General features: G+C 38.9%; 1 protein-coding gene across 1 annotated transcript in view; it reads left to right on the plus strand.

Moving 5' to 3' along the window:
- The window catches only part of Asb4 (ankyrin repeat and SOCS box containing 4), a 57793-nt gene extending 47302 nt beyond the window's left edge, over window positions 1–10491 (plus strand). The window contains exons 4-5 of the mRNA XM_027952827.2: window positions 6048–6161; window positions 10303–10491. Of these exons, the coding sequence (XP_027808628.1) occupies window positions 6048–6161; window positions 10303–10491 (303 nt within the window). The remainder of the gene's footprint in view (window positions 1–6047; window positions 6162–10302) is intronic.
- Window positions 10492–19501: the final 9010 nt, after the last annotated feature.

Genomic DNA, 19501 nt, shown 5'->3' on the forward strand with positions numbered 1-19501 from the left:
TCCAATTGTTTGTCATCTTCATTTCATTTTTAATGAGTTCTTAATTCAGAAGGGCAAGTTATTTATTAGGGTTCTAGAACCTTACACTCTGAAGTGAGGGGTCTTAAAGATGAGGGTGAATCAGCCCCAGTTACAAGTGTCCACCCATCCTCTATCGCACAGTCTGGTCCTTTCCTGTTTCTGTTTGCCTGACTCCTGGTAACTTGGCCTTCTAATCAAATCTGTTAATATTTAATCTGTCTTCATCTCTGGGGTTTTCACAACCCCAGTGACAATCCAGGTCTGAACACTCTGTTCATTTGGCATCTTTTACCCTGATATGTCTAGTTCTCTTTTCACTTTGGACTTGTGCAGAACTGCATTTGAATCCTGACTCTACCCTTTACTGATTAAGTGACCTGGAGTGTCAATTTTCTCCACCTGTGTTTTTAAACTTTCGAGGTTACAGCAAGCTAAACTGAAGAGATGCAACACAGTCCTTGGTACATAGGAAGTCCTTGAATTGTGGTAGCTGCCATTCAAGTTTCCATCTTCCCTCCTCTTATTAGGATTTCTGAAGCTGGTCCTTGATCTTTTCCATTTATATACACTTAGAATTTGCTCAGCATCCCAGCTTTAGCCAGCACATGCTTTGGGGGTGCACAAAGCTCCATCTCTACCCTGGCCTTCTTGTCAGAACCATCTTTGTGCACATTTTTGGTGGACATTAAGACATTACAGATGAAATATCCTCCTGCTCTTTATCTGTTCAATGCCCAAATTCCTATGCCCTTCCAGGTTTCTCATGTCTATCACGGGCACCCTATTTGTTCCTGACCTTAAGCTTCCACGTTGTATTCTCTATTGCCCATATCTGATTATTACGAGGCCACGCAGACTCTTTCCCGTGGCTTCCTGCTCTCCATTTCCAGGGCTAACACTGATGTGAGTTGAGCAGCTGCTCCCAGCCCCCTCCAGCCTCTCCCTGCTCGCTGCCCTTGATGTGCTTGTTTTCTCCTTTGTGCTTTTGCTCATGGCGCTCAAGGGACACTTGATGATCTTTGAGTTAGTTCTTTTATTATTTACTGACTTATATTGCTCTCTAACTCTTTGAAATTTCTGTCTTTTCTCCTCAGCTAGGTTGTAAACTCCTTGAAGACAAAATTAACCCCAAAAAACAGAAATCAAAAAAACAGGTCATAAACTTCTCAGAGTTACTGTCATAGTATCAAACATAGTACTCAGTAAAGGCCTCCTAATGGCGGGACTAGATTGGTTCTAACCCTTCCCAAGGTCTTCACACTGCCCCTCCAGTGTCAGCTGCCTTTGTTGTACCTGCTCTTAGCTCTGACTCTTTCCTGACAGGGGCCCTCTGTTTGAACTGACCACCGTACACACACACACACACACTCACACTTACTAACTAACCTGGGCATTAAAATAATAATCTTTCTGTTACCATTTTTCATGAGACTCTAAGACATTAGGTACTCACTACTCTACATTGAAAAATGTGATGCTGGATGATTTATGAACTAGTAAAGGAAGTGGGAAAAAAACTAGTTTTGTGATCTTTTTCTCAAAAACATGAAGTCAAGGGTTGAAACAGACCAGGAAATTAGGAAGAAAATTTCTTTTCAGAGTCATTGACATGCAGAGGCATGACTTCCTTCTGATGGTGGAGGACTAAGCGCCTTCTCCTTTTCTCACACCAGTGAGAGGTGTCTGAGGAGGATTCCTTAGAGAGCTTAATTTACGATCTCTCTCTTCAAGGGGGAAAATAGGACTGATATGTAACTCATGATGAAGGAAGTGAAAGGAGCAAGTTTGTGATTAGAGCTGCTTGTCCAGTGGCATAGGAGAGAGAAGTGTTTTCATTGGGAGTCAGAAGCACCTTCACTGGTATGGGTCACTTCCCATGGCGGCCCATTTGTGGGGTAGGTTTTAAATGAAAACGTGCCCAGGTATGTGCCCACAAAGAACTTGCTGATTGTTTCTTTGGCTGAGAAGAAGCTTTTTAGTTTGAATCCATCCCATTTATTGATTCTTGATATTAATTCTTGCACTATAGGAGTCTTATTAAGGAAGTTGGGGCTTAATCCGACATGATGGAGATTTGGGCCTACTTTTTCTTCTAATAGACACAATGTCTCTGGTTTAATTCCTAGGCCCTTGATCCACTTTGAGTTGAGTTTTGTGCATGCTGTACAACCAGATATATGAAAAATTGTGCTCTATATGTGTAATATGAATTGTAATGCATTCTGCTGTCATAACAAATTAAAATTTACAAAAGGAAAAAAAGAAGAACAATAGGGCTAAATATGGAGGCAGAGAAGAGCTACTGTTTTCCACAGGCACATCACCTCCAAGCCCTTGAATGTAGTCACCTACCCAGAAACTCTGATTGAAGAGGTGGTGTAATTTAGGAGGTGTGGGTGTGTGTGTGTTTGTGGTATGGGATATTGAAATCAGGGTTGCTCAACTACTGAGCTACATCTCCAACCTCTTTTTAAAATTTTATTTTGAGACAGGGTCTTGCTAAGTTTCCTGGGGTCTCACTAAGTGGCCTTGAACTTGGGATCACCTGGCCTCAGTTTCCTGAGTTGGCTTGGAATTAAAGGTGTGTGCCAAAACACCTCACCTGATTTAGGAGTTTTTGCTGAAGTTTCATTACATAGTCATGATTGATTAAATGATTGGCCATTGGTGATTGAACTTGACCTCCAGTTCTCCCCTCCCTGGAGGTTGTGGTGGTAGGAGAAGTGCTGAAAAAAAAAAAAACAAAACAAAAAAAACAACAACAACAAAAATAAAAAAACATGCCAAAACCCAAAAAGTCAAAACTTGTTCTTTCCTTACCAATGGGGCTTGTTGCATGTAACCAAAGATTCTTCTGTAACTCTGGAAATTCCAAAGACCTAAAGAGAGCTGAGTACCAGGAACCAGGGGGCAAAGAACCAGTATTTCTACTACATCCTACCCACAAAACCTCCATTTCCACAGGAGTTTTACAGCTTGAAGCAGGACTGGGCTATAGGAGAGAGGACCCTAGAAATAAAAATTGCAGTTCCAATTGTTCAGTTAATGAACATTTTAATTACTGAAATGACATTGTTCTTATATCTAGAATGACTGGAGGGCTTTTTATTATTAAAAATGAACTAGAAACAGGTGTGGCTCCTGTTGACATATCATGCCAGGAGTTAGAGAGTAACTTTGTATGATCAGGAAAAAGAGAAAGAAGAAAGCTGTTGGATAAAACTGTTGTTCAAAACTGGAAATCCATATGCAACAAAATGAAACTGAATCCCTTTCTCTCGCCATGCACAAAAGTGAATTCAAAATGGATCAAGGAGCTTCATATCAAATCAGAGACACGCCGTCTGATAGAAGAAAAAGTTGGCTACAATCTACATACTGTGGGGTCGGGCTCCAAATTCCTCAATAGGACACCCATAGCACAAAAGTTAATAACTAGAATCAACAAATGGGACTTACTCAAACTAAAAAGTTTTTTTTCTCAGCAAAAGATACAATAAGAGAGGTAAATAGAGAGCCTACATCCTGGGAACAAATCTTTACTCCTCACACTTCAGATAGAGCCCTAATATCCAGAGTATACAAAGAACTCAAAAAATTAGACAATAAGAGAACAAACAACCCAATCAACAAATGGGCCAAGGACCTGAACAGACACTTCTCAGAGGAGGACATACAATCAATCAACAAGTACATGAAAAAATGCTCACCATCTCTAGCAGTCAGAGAAATGCAAATCAAAACCACCCTAAGATACCATCTCACTCCAGTTAGATTGGCAGCCATATGAAGTCAAACAACAACAAGTGCTGGCGAGGATGTGGGGAAAAGGGTACACTTGTACATTGCTGGTGGGACTGCAAATTGGTGCAGCCAATTTGGAAAGCAGTATGGAGATTTCTTGGAAAGCTGGGAATGGAGCCACCATTTGACCCAGCTATTCCCCTTCTCGGTCTATTCCCTAAAGACCTAAAAAGAGCATGCTACAGGGACACTGCTACATCGATGTTCATAGCAGCACAATTCACAATAGCTAGACTGTGGAACCAACCTAGATGCCCTTCAATGGATGAATGGATAAAAAAAAAATGTGGCATTTATACACAATGGAGTATTACTCTGCATTAAAAAATGACAAAATCATAGAATTTACAGGGAAATGGATGGCATTAGAGCAGATTATGCTAAGTGAAGCTAGCCAATCCCTAAAAAACAAATGCCAAATGTCTTCTTTGATATAAGGAGAGTAACTAAGAACAGAGTAGGGTCGAAGAGCATGAGAAGAAGATTAACATTAAACAGGGATGAGAGGTGGGAGGGAAAGGGAGAGAGAAGGGAAAATGCATGGAAACGGAAGGAGACCCTCAGAGTTATACAAAAGTACATACAAGAGGAAGTGAGGGGAAGGGGAAAAATAATACAAGGGGGACAAACGAATGTCAGTAGAGGGGGCAGAGAGAGAAGAGGGGAGGGGAGGGGAGGGGAGGGGGGATAGTAGAGGATAGGAAAGGCAGCAGAATACAACAGACACTAGTATGGCAATATGTAAATCAATGGATGTGTAACTGATGTGATTCTGCAATCTGTATATGGGGTAAAAATGGGAGCTCATAACCCACTTGAATCAAATTGTGAAATATGATATATCAAGAACTATGTAATGTTTTGAACAGCCAACAATAAAAAATTAAAAAAAAAAAAAAACTGTTGTTCGTTGCAGGTTTTGAAGTACCTCTGTTTCAGCAGGAGAGCTATATTTGTTGATTCTGTGCAAGCAGGGTGGGTGCACACACACCTTAGACTTCTCCATGACACACACCAAAGCAACAGAAGTTGTAGTCAATGCCTATGAACACATCAGGTGGAACGTAGCTGCAAGTTGAATTCAACTCCTCCAAGAAATCTTTCTCAACCGGCCACAATCCAAACAGTTCTCCTTAGAACTTCTTTAGTTCCTATTTTTAAAAACCATGTAAAGTAACACTTACATACATGGGCCAACCAATTGTCTCAATTGTTTTTTTTTTCTTTCATCCTTATGATCAATCTCTCACTAGGAACCAATGTATTTTATTTTGGGGATATATATATATATATATATATATATATATATATATATATATATATATATAATCATTACCATTATAATGTACTTGACTATGGTTGAGATAGATACAAACCTTATGGCCACATCTGTTAAGTGAATTGAATAAATATACAGTTTGGTCTAAAATCTAAAATGAAATTATTCTTTCTTCTATAGGACATGTTAGCCAGCTTGAATCAACTTTCCTGTGTTCTGGTTGGCCAATGAACTGTTGAACAGGGTGCTAATGAAATAACTAAGTTTCATGTCATCTTTTATTTGTTCATGAAAGTTAAAATTCCATAGTAACCAGTGAGTGTGGTTTAGTGTGTGACATTAATCCTCTTCAGGCATGTACTGGGAGATACCTTTGGTCAACACGCATGCTACTTACTCTGACGTTTGCTTTATCTCATGATCATCAATGAGCTTCGGTCCTTGAGTTACTGACTTTCAGATTTTTGAGAACAAAATTTTCTGTAGACCTAGGAGAGTTTCCCAGGCAGCAGGAAGAATATTCTGAGAACATCTCTCTCAAAATTGCTTCAGTTATGGGCAGGGCAAGTAATTCTTCAGGATCCTAGCTGCATTATTAGCACCTCGTTTTCACTGAAGATGGTAAAGGAAGGTAGTTTGCTTTTATTAATAGGCCTATCTACCATGAGACAGATCAAAGAAATTAAGTTCTCCAGGGAGCCTAGCAGGACTGGAATCTGTTAATCACTTCCCTCCCTCCCCCGCACCTTTCTTTCTTTCTCCTGGCTTGATTTTAAACTCCTGGGCTCAAGGGATGCTCCTGCCTCAGCCTTCCAAGCAGCTGTGACTACACATGCATGTTACTGTACCCAGCCATGAGCTATGAATTCTTGATGTTTCTGTGAGCAGAATGCATGAACCATATGTGTGCATTGAACACTGAAACTCTGTGCTTCCCCTGCAGGTGATACAGGCTTGCCATTCTTGTCCCAAAGCAATTGAAGTGGTGGTCAATGCCTATGAACACATCAGGTGGAACATAAAGTGGAGAAGAGCCATCCCGGATGATGACTTGGAGGTAAATAATCAATTTGTTTCCTATGGTTTTCACTACCAAGTATTGATAGACTGAAATTCAAGTATGGAAATTTCTAATAAAAAATATTGTTTTTGAAAATATTTAAAAAATCTTTTCAAATATAATGAGAAAAGGGTTGTAAATTCAGGTTTATATATATTTGATAGAAAGTTTATAGCTTTATCAAACATACAACATTAAGAAGTCTCTCAGGGAATTTCTCTATTTAAGGTCAAGTTGAATAAAGAAAGAAAGGTGGAAGTATTACTTTCCATTAATTTAGATGAATTAAATAATAAGATTTGGGGTTGTTTATATAATATTTTAAACCAGGAAATTATAGTTTTTTTGTGTAGATCATTTCACCCAACTTTTTCTTCCTTTTAAAAATTGTTTCTTTTTAGTTATATATCATATTAGGATTAATTTTGAAATAATTATAAAAGCATGGAATATAATTTGCTATAATTCAGTCCCCAGTACTTCTCCTTTCTCTCTCCTTCACCTTTTTCTTTCCCTCTATTTTACTGATCCTTCTGCTATTTACTTATAGTTTTTTTTTTTCAATTAGTGTCTTATGGGTATACATGATGGTGAGATTCACTGTGGTATATTCATATATGTATATAAGAAAATTAGGTCAGATTTATTCCACTATTCTTCCCTTATTCTGTCTCTCCCTCCATCTTAATCCCTTTCATCTAGTTACCAACCTTTCTTCTATTTTGATGGAATTCCTTCCCCTTTTTTCCTTCTCTTTCTTTCTTTATCCCCCCTTATTTTGGATTAGCTTTGGCATATCAGAGAATATATTAGACCTTTGACTTTTGGGATATGGCTTATTTCATTTAGCATGATAGTCTCCACTTCCATCCGTTTACCAGCAAATGCCATAATTTCATTCTTTTTTCTAGTTAAGTAATGCTCCATTGTATTTACATAACACATTTTCTTTCTCCATTCATCTATTGAAAGGCACCTAGTTTGGTTCCATAGTTTGGCCTTTGTGAACTGTGTTGCTATAAACATTAATGTGGCTGTCTTCCTATAGTATGCTGATTTAAAATATTTTGGATATATATTGAGGAGTGGGATAGCTGAGCATATGGTAGTTCTATTCCTAGTTTTTGAGAAGTCTCTGTACTGCTTTTCCAGAGTGGTTGCTCTAATTTGCAGTCCCACCAACAATGTACAAATGTACTTCTCTCCCAACATATTTGCTAACACATTACTATTTGTATTCTTGAGCATTGCCATTCTGACTGGAATGAGATCAAATCTCAATGTAGTTTTGGTTTGCATTTACCTAGAAATGTTGAACATTTTTTCATTTCTTCTTCTGAGAAGTGTCTGTTTAGTTATTTTATCCATTTATTAATTGGGATATTTGGGGTTTTCTTTGGTGTTAAGCTTTTGAGCTCTTTATATATTCTGGATATTAATGCCATATCTGAGGAGCAGGTGGCAAAGATCTTCTCCCATTCTGTAGGCTCTCTCTTCACACTCTTAATTGTTCTCTTTGCTGTGCAGAAGCTTTTTGATTTGACGCCATCCTGCTTATTGATTCTTGTTTTGTTTTTGTTTGTTTTTTTTCTTGTGCTTTAGGAATCTTGTTAAGGAACTCAGTGGGCCTACATTTTCTTCTAGCAATTTCAAAGTTTCTGGTCTAATTCCTGGGTCTTTGAACTACTTTTAGTTGAATTTTGGGTGAGAGGTAGGATTTAAGTTTCATTCTTCTGCATATGGATAACCAGTTTTCTTAGCACCATTTGTTAAAAAGGTTATCATTTCTCTACTGTGTTTTTGGCACCTTTGTCTAGCATCAGATAATTGTATTTATGTGGGTTTGTCTCTGTATCTTCTATTCTGCTCCATTGGTTTTTATGTGTGTTTTGGTGCCAGTACAGTGCTGTTTTTGTTACTGTAGCTCTGTAGTATAATTTGAGGTCTGATATTGTGATGCCTCCAACATTGCTTTTTTTTTTTTTTTTTTTTTTTCGCTTACGATTGCTTTGGCTATTCTGAGTTTCTTATTTTTCCTAATGAATTTTAGAACTGCTTTTTCTAGTTCAGTGAAGAATGTATTTTGATGAGGATTGCGTTGAATCTGTATAATACTTTTGGTAGTATGGCCATTTTGAAAATATTAAGCCTGCCCATTCAAGAACATGGGAGGTCATTGCATCTTCTAAGTTCTTCCATTCCTTTCTTCAGTGTTTTATAGTTTTCATTGTAGAGGTCCTTCACATCTTTCATTGGCTTAATTCCCAAGTATTTTATTTTATGTTTTTTGAGGTTATTGTGAATGGGATAGATTTCCTAATTTTTTTTCCAGCAGATTCACTATTGTAGTATAGGCAAGTGATTAATTTATATATGTTGATCTTATATCCTGCTGTTTTACTAAATTTATTTACCAGCTCAAGAAATCTGGTGAAGTTTTTACAGTCTTCTAAATTTAGAATCATGTCATCGGCAAACAAAGACTTCTCCTTTCCTATTAGTATCCCCTTCATTTCCTTCACTTGCCTAATTGCTGTGTCTTGAGTTTCAAGGACTATATTGGAGTGGTAAGAGTAGGCATCCTTATCTTGTTCCTGGTTATAGAGGAAATGCTTTCAAGAAATGCTTTTTTATCCATTCAGTATGATATTGGCCCTAGGTTTGTTGTATATAGCCTTAGAATGTTGAAGTAAGTCCTCTCTGTCCCTAGTTTTTCTAGTGTTTTAAACATAAATGGGTGCTGCATTTTGTCAAATGCTTTTCTGAATCTATTGAGATAACCATGTGATTCTTATCCTTAAGACTATTTATGTGGTGGATTATGTGGTCTATTTATTAATTTATATGTCTTGAAGCAACCTTGCCTCCCTGGGATGAAACACAGTTGATCTTGGTGCACTTTTTTTTTCCTTTTCAAATTTTTATTAAGGGAAAGAGATTGATTTGCTGTTTTATAACAAATTTTCCTATTCACCCATTTAAACAAGTGGGGAATACTTTTAGATGTATATTGTGCACTACCTTTTAAATGTGTTTTTGTATGCAGTTTGCCAATATTTTATTAAGCATTTTTGCATCTATGTTCATCAAGTATACTGGCCTGAAGTGTTCTTTCTGGTTTTGGTATCAGGGTGATACTGGCTTCACAGAATGAATTCAACAGTGTTCCCTCCTTTTCTATTGAGGAGGACTGGTATTCATCTCCTTTACAGTTTTGGTAGAACTTAGCTGAGAATCCGCCTAGTCTTGGGTTTTTATTTGTTGGAAGGCTTTTGATAGCTGCTTCAATTTCATTACTTGATATTGATCTGTTTAAGTTTTCTATATCCTCATGGTTCAATTTGGGAGGGTAGGATGTCTCTAGGAATTTTTACATGTCTTTCAGATTTTCTAGCTTATTGGAGTATAAATTTTCAAAATACTTTCTGATGATACTCTGGATTTTAGTAGTGTCTGTGGATTATTTTACTAACTTTTAAATGCCTTGATGTAGTTATTGTTAGTCAGGAAATGGAGTATTACAAACAAGCTATGAATCATACAGAAAGCCCCTGGCAGAGCCAAGTTCACCTGTAGACTTATGTACTTTGCTGTCTCTATAAAGCAGTCCTTCCCCAGAGCACCCTGTCCCTGCTTTTAAAATCACAGACTGTCCTCAACACACAGAGAGGCATCAAGTATAGAGTGCAAAGTTCCCTGGACTTAGAGGTCGATGGCTTAGGTGTGCAATTGTTTTCTGCTACTTATTAAGCTCTTTTACTTTTAAAAGTTGCTTCACTTGACTGAGCTTCATTAATCCTCTACTCCCATTAAATAAATGAATCTAGAGGTCACACAAGACACATAAAGGACATGAAATAATATTAGATTAATCTGAAAAGATCCAGATAGCTCACGTAAGTATGTTTTCTCTCATTTCCTGGGTTCTGAGTTGTGCAGTATTATTTCCCCTCCTGGCTCTTTATGTACCTCCTTTTACCTCCTCATCTCAGCTTGATGTTTAATTTTGTCTCAACATCAGAGACCCTAGAAGGCTGCCCTCAGGTATAAAGTGGGGATTGAATGCATCACTGTTGATTTTTATTCATATAAACGGTGGGGCCTTTGTAACGTTAACCTGTCTTGCCTTCCTTTACAGAGATACTTTGATTTCTACCACTCTCTCTTCACCGTATGCTGCAACTCTCCAAGAACCCTCATGCATTTATCGAGATGTGCCATTCGACGAGCATTACACAACAGATGTCACAAAGCAATTCCTTTGCTTTCCCTCCCATTGTCATTGAAAAAGTACTTGCTTTTAGAGCCAGAGGGAATCATTTATTAAGCCTTATGAGACAGCAGTTCCCAATCCTAGATATTTAAGTGGACTCGCTGGGTAGACACAGTTTGCATAAATAAAATGGTACTTGGGTTGATTATAACACTTCAGGGATTTCAAAACACTTTAAAAACACTATGTCATTAATCCTGGAGTATCATGGTGAGGGGAAATAAACAAGGAAAGTTAAGGAATTTTCAAAGACAAGAATGTGTTCACAAGGTACTGGTATGACAGTAACAGCTGATAGGTATAGCGCTCTTACTAGGTGCCGGACATTATGTTAAACTTTGCATATATTATCTCATCAGGGACCCATGTTTTCTTACAACCATTCTCACTCTCTACCTTATCAGTAATAAGTTTACATTACCATATAGTTCGCAACATAGCAGGTTTTGTGATGGGCCTCTTAAACTTGGCGTGTTCCTTCATGACCATTCAGCAGTAATTACTGTCACTAGTTTTGCAAACTCCTATTCCCCACACCAGGCTCCTCAATTTTAGTGAAGAACGCACACGAGCACAGGCAAAACAGGGAGATCTTTGAGTCTGATTAGAAATGAGAAGGGAAGACCAGTCCACTTAATAGTCAGGAATGGCCATTTCAATATACACCCATTAAGCGAGACTGGAGATGCAGAGATGAGTCAATGGGACTCCTGCTCTCCAGGATCTCACCATTTAGCTTGAGGATCCGGACCTATGAGCAGGCAACTGCTATAGAAGAGATCGGGGCAAGAGTACAGGTGCAGACTCATGTTTATTGCTTTCAGAGTTGTGTTTCTGACATGAAGTGTGTGATTTTTCTTTGAAGCATGATAATAAAGAGTGAAGGGATTGTGTAAAGTAGAGGGATCTTCTGCTGTGGTTAGGGTAAAAGTATTTGAGTGTCCCTGAACATCCAGATATTGTCTTATTTTAGTTTCCTATTTAGTACCTTCCTGGACTCTTTGAGAAAAATAATACCCACTCAGTGGCTCCTGTATGTAGGACAAGGAAGGTCAGGAAAGTGGGCTATTGATAGCAAGGGTGTAAGGGGAAAGACTTGGTCAGCTATTTTGCTCTTTTTATATAATAGACTGACACGTGGAGTGTTTTAGCTAGAAGATAAGGAGCTCTTTGCTAGTGACAGCTGGTTTCAGGAAGTAAATAGAGTTTTTGAAAATGGTACAAGTTTGAGAAACTTGGAAAGATAAGTGTGTTAATCAGACTGGCTAGAAAGAGGAACGTAGATAATTCACCTCTAGGTCTCTTGGTTTATGAGGCTAACTTTGCTTCACTTTTTTTGTTCTTGCTAGTCACTTTTAGATAAGTTTATTGCGTCTTAGCTTTGCTTTTTTTTTTATAGGTTAAAGCAGAAGTAATTAAGTGCAAACAAATATATTTGCCAGTTGCAAGCAGGTGTCTTTTATTTGTGTGGTCCTCCATCATATATAACTTTGTATGCTTGTGTGTTGAATAGAGATGTGGTCAAATATTCCACTAGACTACCAGTAGGCTGTGCTTCTGAACTGGGATTCTCCTACCCAGTTGTGCTGTGGAAGAAAAACCATAGGTAGATATAATAATCTTTTTGAAATATTAGTTCTACTCAACTAACTTAGGAGAATATGAGCTCTCTATCATAGGACAGAATGCTGAATTTGCATGAATTATTCATATAAAACATGAACTTTCAAAAAGTAGTATACTTGTAGCGAGCGGTATAGAACACACCAAGGAACATTTGAAGGATTGCAAGCTCTCCTCCATTGTCGGGAATGTTCTGGCAGAAAAATCTGTGACATACTGACTTAGACAAGTAAGCTGATGCTGAGGAGGAGGGGAGGTGGTGTTCCTCCTATGGGGAGATAGTAATTTTTCCAGCTAGCTTGTGTGTGTTTAAACATCTATATCAGTCTAGCATAGAATATGTGAATACTCATTTTAAAATGTTTATTTGTGGACTTAAAGTGAGGTTTTTTTTTCTTCATTTTTGAACTTTACAGAACTTAAATAAAGCTCTTCTCTTTCCTTTCCTCTTTGAGCGCTGTTTATTTACTGATAAAACTCATCTTCCTAACACGGTGTTGACTTTTCAGCAGTGACACTGAAGAACTTTACATATTTCATTGCTTCCTTCAACATTTAAAAAGAAAAAGAGAATGAAGAGTTGTGCCCGTGAATGAATAATGCTTTCCGAAGAAAGTAAAGGGTAAAGATGGTGGAAAAGCAAGTAAAACCCAGGCTAGTGCTACAGGGAAAAGAGTGTTTTAATAATAATGAACAAATTGTGCTGACTCACTCTCCTCCACTTCTCACCTCTTCTGTTGTCCTGGGGTTTTTCATTTCCCCTCATTCTCACCATCCTCTCAACCCTGGGCAAAGCAACAGAAGAAATTACATCCTCATGACGCCTGTGTTGCTTTCTGGGAGAACTTCCTGTAAATAGACATCTAACCTCCTGAAGAAAAAGCCATCAATCTTCTGTAAGTTACACGCCAAATAGAGGCTATCATGTGAAGAAAAGACCACCTGTCTGGTTTTCTCACTTCTCTGGATCTAGTCAGACTCCTGTTTTATTTTTTAATCACCTAGTGTTACATCTCCACTTTGTCCTTCCATCCTGAACCCAGTGGGTTCTGATAAAAACGCAGCAGTGGAAAGTCAATGGTAGTGCTCAGAAAAGCAACAAACCATTTGCAGTGGGTTATCAGTGTTGGAAAAGACAGCTGAGCCTGATATTTGTATTACTCATCTGATTGGGAAGAACTCACAAAAGTCCTAAGTTCATACACTTTCAAAACTTTTTAAAAAATGACTCTTGACTATTCACTCATTTTCTTTGAAATGCAAACATCGTACTTAATGCCTGGGAGGAATTCCTCATCATTTTCTATAAGAGGATAAACAGGTGCATTAGTTAGATGTTCAGTGTCTTTCTATCTGGGCTCATAGACCAGCTCCCACTCGCATTTGACCTATAATTTAGGGGAAATGATATAATTATTCCCTTCCTTCACTTCCACATTTGTAAAATGGGAATAATAGTGGCTCCCATCTCATTTCACATTTATGGGATTATTTCAAGGGTTAAATTAATACATTAAAACACATAGAACTGAGCATGACAGTTAAGCATTTTACTATTGTCATTGTCACAATCATTATAATTTATGGATAGGTTTCTACCAGTGGGGTATTATATCCTTAGAGTGATGCTGTCACTGTGAATGAGACACAAAGGAGTTCTGTTCACTTTGGGAAATGAAGCAGGCAAGCTCCTATCATGCTGGGATAGGAACTTGCCTGCCACTGTCCCACCAATGACCCACCAATGACCACTGTCATTGGTCATTGTCTCACCAATGACCACTGGGAATCAATGGGTAAGCAAGATGAACCAGGTCCCTGACCTTAGGCTTTTTTGAGATGAGGAGTGAGGGGTGGAAATAGCATTGATGTGGAGGATTAGGAAACAAACCAAATGGATTCATTTTTGAAAGTTTTCCCTTTGTAAGTGGGTTTATCAAGGAGGCAATGACTCCTTTTATTATTTTATGAAGGCTGTGGGGGATCAATTGAAAATTTACCACATGGACAGAGAGGATTGTTCAGCTGTTTCCTTCTTCAATGGGGAAAAGAGTAGGAGATCACCATACAGTGGAGGAGTATGGATTAGCAATGAGGATCCCGATGGTCACGGTTATTGCACATCAGAATGAATGAACAGGGACGGTTGGAGAATTTCATTCATTGATCCTTTTGCTTGCAAGAATTTATACAGTACTACTACACATACAGTTCTGGATTAAATGGGGATGGAAGGAGGGGAGTGTTTTTACCAAGTTTTTGCAAGATTCACTTTTAGTAGCTTCAATGTTTTTATTGATTAGTTTTTATGAGAAGCAAGAATTAAAAAATATATATATTGTTTCTTTTTATTAGATACTATCTCACTGAACTATTTTTTCCTATAGCCTGAAATAAAATGGTTGATTAAAAAATGATTTTCAAAAATCTATATTTCTTTAATAAATTGCCTTCTTCATATTTGGTCACATCTGCCACCAAAAAGAAGCAATGCATAAAACATGCAAAACCATTCTCCAAAAAGTGGCTGTTTTTCTCTCTCTTTTTAGCAACATGAAGTGGATTAGGTGTGATTAAGTGTGTTCATTACTAATTGGTTTTCTCAGATAGAGGTATGCCTCAGTGATATTGGATAACAGCTATGCAAATGTATGCTAATCCAGCCAAGGAAATGAAGTAGTGATGGCATTTGGTACTTTGTAAATTAAAGATGCTCCTGGATTAGTTTTTAGTGCTTATCAAGCAGGAAAGAGCAGACAAAACAGAACTCTCATTGTGGGACGTGTAAGGCAATCTTCCACACAGATGATAGAAGACTCAGGGGCCCAGACCCTGTCTGCTCAGAGACGCGAGGGAGACACTCATTCCGTGTCCTGCTTCAGACTTGGGAGATCCAGAAAGTCAGTATTTGATTAACAAATGGTGGATACCAAGTGGAAATTATAATGTATTTTATGGAGGCAACAAGATGTAGAAACTGAGCTCTCCTTCTCTCTATCCTTCTCCAGGTCATGGCAGGATCAATTCCCTGGACTGCAACAACTGGATTGCCTACCCACTGGGTTCATCCAATAGGGAGATTAGCAGGACATTGGGACCCTTTCTGGCTCCCTCTCTGCTGGGCCCCTTGCTGGTGGCTGGATTTTTGACAAGGCCATACCTTGTGTCAAAAGTCTCTCTCCTAAGCTACCATTCTCCCTGGCTTATGGTAACTGCTTCCTCCATCAAATCCTTCAGACCTAGGGATAGTTAAGCTTTCTGTTTGGTTGCTTTTGTCCCTGTTCCAAGTGCCTTGCCGTCCTTCCTTGGTGTTTTTTTTTTCTATGCTACCTACACTTCTATAAACAGTCCTTAATTAAATTCCCTCTAATCATCTCTATTGAGTGTATGTTGCTTCTCTGATGGGGATCCTGACAGGTGCATATGCATAACAGTGAGCCTGGTTGGTGGTCCTGGTCCTAAGAGGTGTTGGAGTGGAAGGCTGAGAGAGGTTGCTGTGAACCTGGGAAGGCTGCATGCAGGCAGATGACCTTGGTTGACCTGAAGAAGGGTGGGGTCTGGGTAACCTGCTGTGCATTTGTCATTAGCCAGGATAGCATTTATCAATAGTGAGTAGCCCTCACTAAGGTTGGAGCTGGGAAGTACAATGACACTCACCATCACCAATGACACAAACTTGATGTAAGTAGTCAGGGAGCAGGTGTCATCGAGAGCAGTGGAAGACATTGGAAGGGCTGGTTGGGACCAAATGGTGAAATGCCTCGGATCATGAGGAGTACCCTGGGGAGCCAATAAATTCATAAGCACCATCATAATTATACTTCTCCCCATCTTGCAGCTTGTATACTAATAATTTTTATGATACAACTATGTAAAATTTATAGAGCAGTTTATTACCTTAAAACATTTTCATCATGTTTCAGAGCACATAATTGCCTTCATCATCACCCTTAATTCATTTTTCCATGTCAAAATAAATCAATAAATAGATATGTAAATAAATATATAAATTCTGAAGCTTTAGAAAAAGATATGTCAACATACCACTAGTTAATCATGTAAAACACTCCAATTCTATGGGCTGATTTATTGAGTGGAAAGTAGGATTATAGCATTGCCTTTTTTAAATATTAAAAGCTATCTATTTTTTTTTTTTTTTTTTTTTTGATATTGGGGATTGAACTCAGGGACACTCAACCACTAAACCACACCCCCAGCCCTGTTTCGTATTTTATTTACAGACAGGGTCTCACTGAGTTACTTAGAGCCTCACTGTTGCTGAGGTTGGCTTTGAATCCATGATCCTCCCGTCTCAAGTCTCCCAAGTGGCTGAGATTATGGTGTGCACTAAAAGCTAACTATTTTTTTTAAAATGACATTATAAAAAAGGAATCTTTTCCAGGGCATCTGAGGATTCAGAACAGAAGCAAAGTTGGAGTTGCGAGACTGCTAGCTCCAGTTCTCAGTGTGGCAGTATTCAAGTGATGAATGGTTTACGGAAATGCTGACATAATCACAGTCCTGCAGGGGCCCCAGACGTCCCAGTACTGCGAAGTCAGATGGACAGTGAAGGGCCTCTGAGGATGATCCATCAGGGAAAGTTTAGGCATCAGCAAAATGTTTCTCAGTAACCTCTCTGGCTAATTCTGTGATAAAGAAACAAAAAAACCTGGTAGGGTTTGCTTCTTGTGTTAGCACTGCAGTGGGGGCTCAGGGGAAAAAATAAGGACTTTGGGTTTCAATGGTTTGGGTTTTTTCCCTGGTCATGCCATTATTGTCTATATGACCTTCAGTCAGTTTCTAAACCCAAGTGTCAATTTAGATAATAGTGATTAAAGACCTGACACACAAGGCCCTTTAGGGAATTAAATAAGATGACATAAGTAATTCATTTTAAACAGCATAATGTATGTAGTTAATCCCCAATAAATGGTCAGAAAGTACCCTTCTCTGCTATGTGGTGATTATGTAGAATATAGAGAATACAGGGGAGAGTTTCTAAGACATTTATATGAACAATACACAAAGACTGAAGACAAAGACAAAACCTTTTTTTTTTTTTTTTGTACTGGGGATTGAACCCAGGGGCCCTTTACCACTGAGCCACATCCCTAGCCCTTTTTATTTTTCTTTTGAGACAGAGTCTCGCCAAGTTGCTTTGGGCCTTTGCTAAGTTTCTGAGGCTGCCCTTGAATTTGTGGCCCCCCTTCCCCAGCTTCCAGTCTCTGGGCTCACAGGTGGGCATCACTGTACCCGGCCCAACATTTGATTTTGATTGCACTTTAACTGTTAACAGTTTTCCTGGGGTACTAACTCACTCTCTGAAGTGAAGGGTTCAAACTGACTTGTCAGTCGTTCTCTGCTTGTGGCAGTGTGGTCTGAAGGAGGCACTGTGGGAGAACTTCCGCCTGCCCTGAATCAAAGAGGTTACTGGCGGCTGGAATGACTACAGGGAGCTCTCATTTCTAAAATGGACCCTTAAGAAATCTAAACCTAAAGGCCCAAGGAAAACAAATAGATAATCTATAGCAACTTTCTTTTATCTCCTGGTTGTAGTTTCAAACAAATCAACTCTGCTGTTTATTAGAATGAGATCTGGGTAGAGGGAAGAGATTTGACCTGTGGGTATCTTATGGGAAGGAAAAACAGAAGAAGAACAACACTGCAGTGAGTTTCTCTCTCTGTAGCCCTGAAGTAGCCAATTTCATTAATCATTCTGTTCATTCAGTTTCCCTTCTTTCTTCCTCCATCCCTTTTTGTTTCTTGGGTCTTTGGGGGGGGGTGCTTTTTGCCTCTGTTCCGGTTGGATTTCAATATGAGCAATATAGAGGCCATGCTGCTATACTCTTGGGGACTGTCAACAACCGATGAGATGGGTGTCTGCTGCAAAATTTGCATTTAGTTTACACTTTAGGCCATGCATCAACTGGGACATTCTGTGCATCTTTCTCCTTTCTTTGATTCTGTGTTCCCAGTTTGAAAACCCCAATTTTGGAAGATTTCGTTTTCCTTCTAGCAGTAGCTTACAGGTGAGAGATTGGGGCCAAGCTAAAAACAAAAACTACCAGAGAGGTAACAAGGAGAAGACCCTCCAAAATTAGGCATGCATATGCCCACCTGTCCCTGGCAACGCAAGGGAAAATGCAAAAACATCCACTCTGGGTCAGGTGTCTCGTTTGTTGCTCTGCTCAATCACACCTAGGGTTATAAATGAGTGCTCCCTTTGGGAAAAGCACTGAAGAATTACTTCCTGAGATAATAGTTGGGGGACCACTCCAAATGCATGCACCTTTAAGTTCCAAGGCACCGTGGGGATCTGAAACATCACTGGTGACTCAGGCTTTTCCCATGCTCAGATAACAAGGCATGGCCCTAGAAGTAGGTGGCACTCGGAGAGGTTGAGCACACTCACCTGTTCCTTTGTAATCCTACCCCTTGCCTCATTTGAATGGCTTCTTCCCAATAAAAGGGTTCAGCATGTGTTTCTCTCTTTTCACGGACACCTAAGGTCAGAGGAGCTATCACAGGACCCAAGGAAAAGGTATTTCTCTGTCTCTGTGTGATTATTTTGTGCAGCCCAGTTCACCTGGAGTGACCCTGAGTGTTTTAGTCGTGGAATAGAGGACTACCTAGACCCAGAGTCAGACGGTCAGTGCATGTAATTCCTCTATGCCACGTCTCAGGCAGTTTCCACCTTGGTCACTAGGGGCAAAAACTGCCTCATTATAGAATTCACCAGAGAGTAAATAAAATAAAATAAGACCTTGAGCATATTTAGCACAATGCCAGGAGCATGGTTAATGTTATTTAATGTGGTGCTGGGATTAAACACAGGGCCTCATGCGTACTAGACAAGTGCTCTACTACTGAGATACACCTCAGCCCAAGTTTTTGATAAATTGTAATTATTATTCTAAGCCCACTGTGCTTGATTTTTCCAGCTGAATTCTAGATTTTTGTAAGTGATTGATTAGTAGACCCCAAAGATGCCAGCAAAGGTTAGACACACATATCTAGCCAACAGGCATGAGTAGAATACATGGCTGTATCTATTTAAGAACATTCCATTAGTATGTACTGCAGCTCACAAGGGTCATCTCTAGACACTGGTAACATCTAAATAAATCAACATAGGCCCTCTCAAGGTGCTAATCTTTGAGTTAGTTTTCAAATAATTCATTCCTTCCTTCCTTCCTTCCTTCCTTCCTTCCTTCCTTCCTTCCTTCCTTCCTTCTTTCTTTCTTTCTGTTACAGGGTCCTAATATGCTGCCCAGGATGGTCTTGAATTCTTAGACTCAAGGGATCCTCCTGCCTCAGCCTCCCTAGTATCCAGTGTCCAGGGTGATCAATGATTGATATATATATATATATATATATATATATATATATATATATATATATATATATATCTTACATGTGCCTTAAATAATTCTTAATTTTT

This window comes from Marmota flaviventris, chromosome 1 (assembly GCF_047511675.1).
Source record: "Marmota flaviventris isolate mMarFla1 chromosome 1, mMarFla1.hap1, whole genome shotgun sequence".
Lineage (NCBI taxonomy): Eukaryota > Metazoa > Chordata > Mammalia > Rodentia > Sciuridae > Marmota > Marmota flaviventris.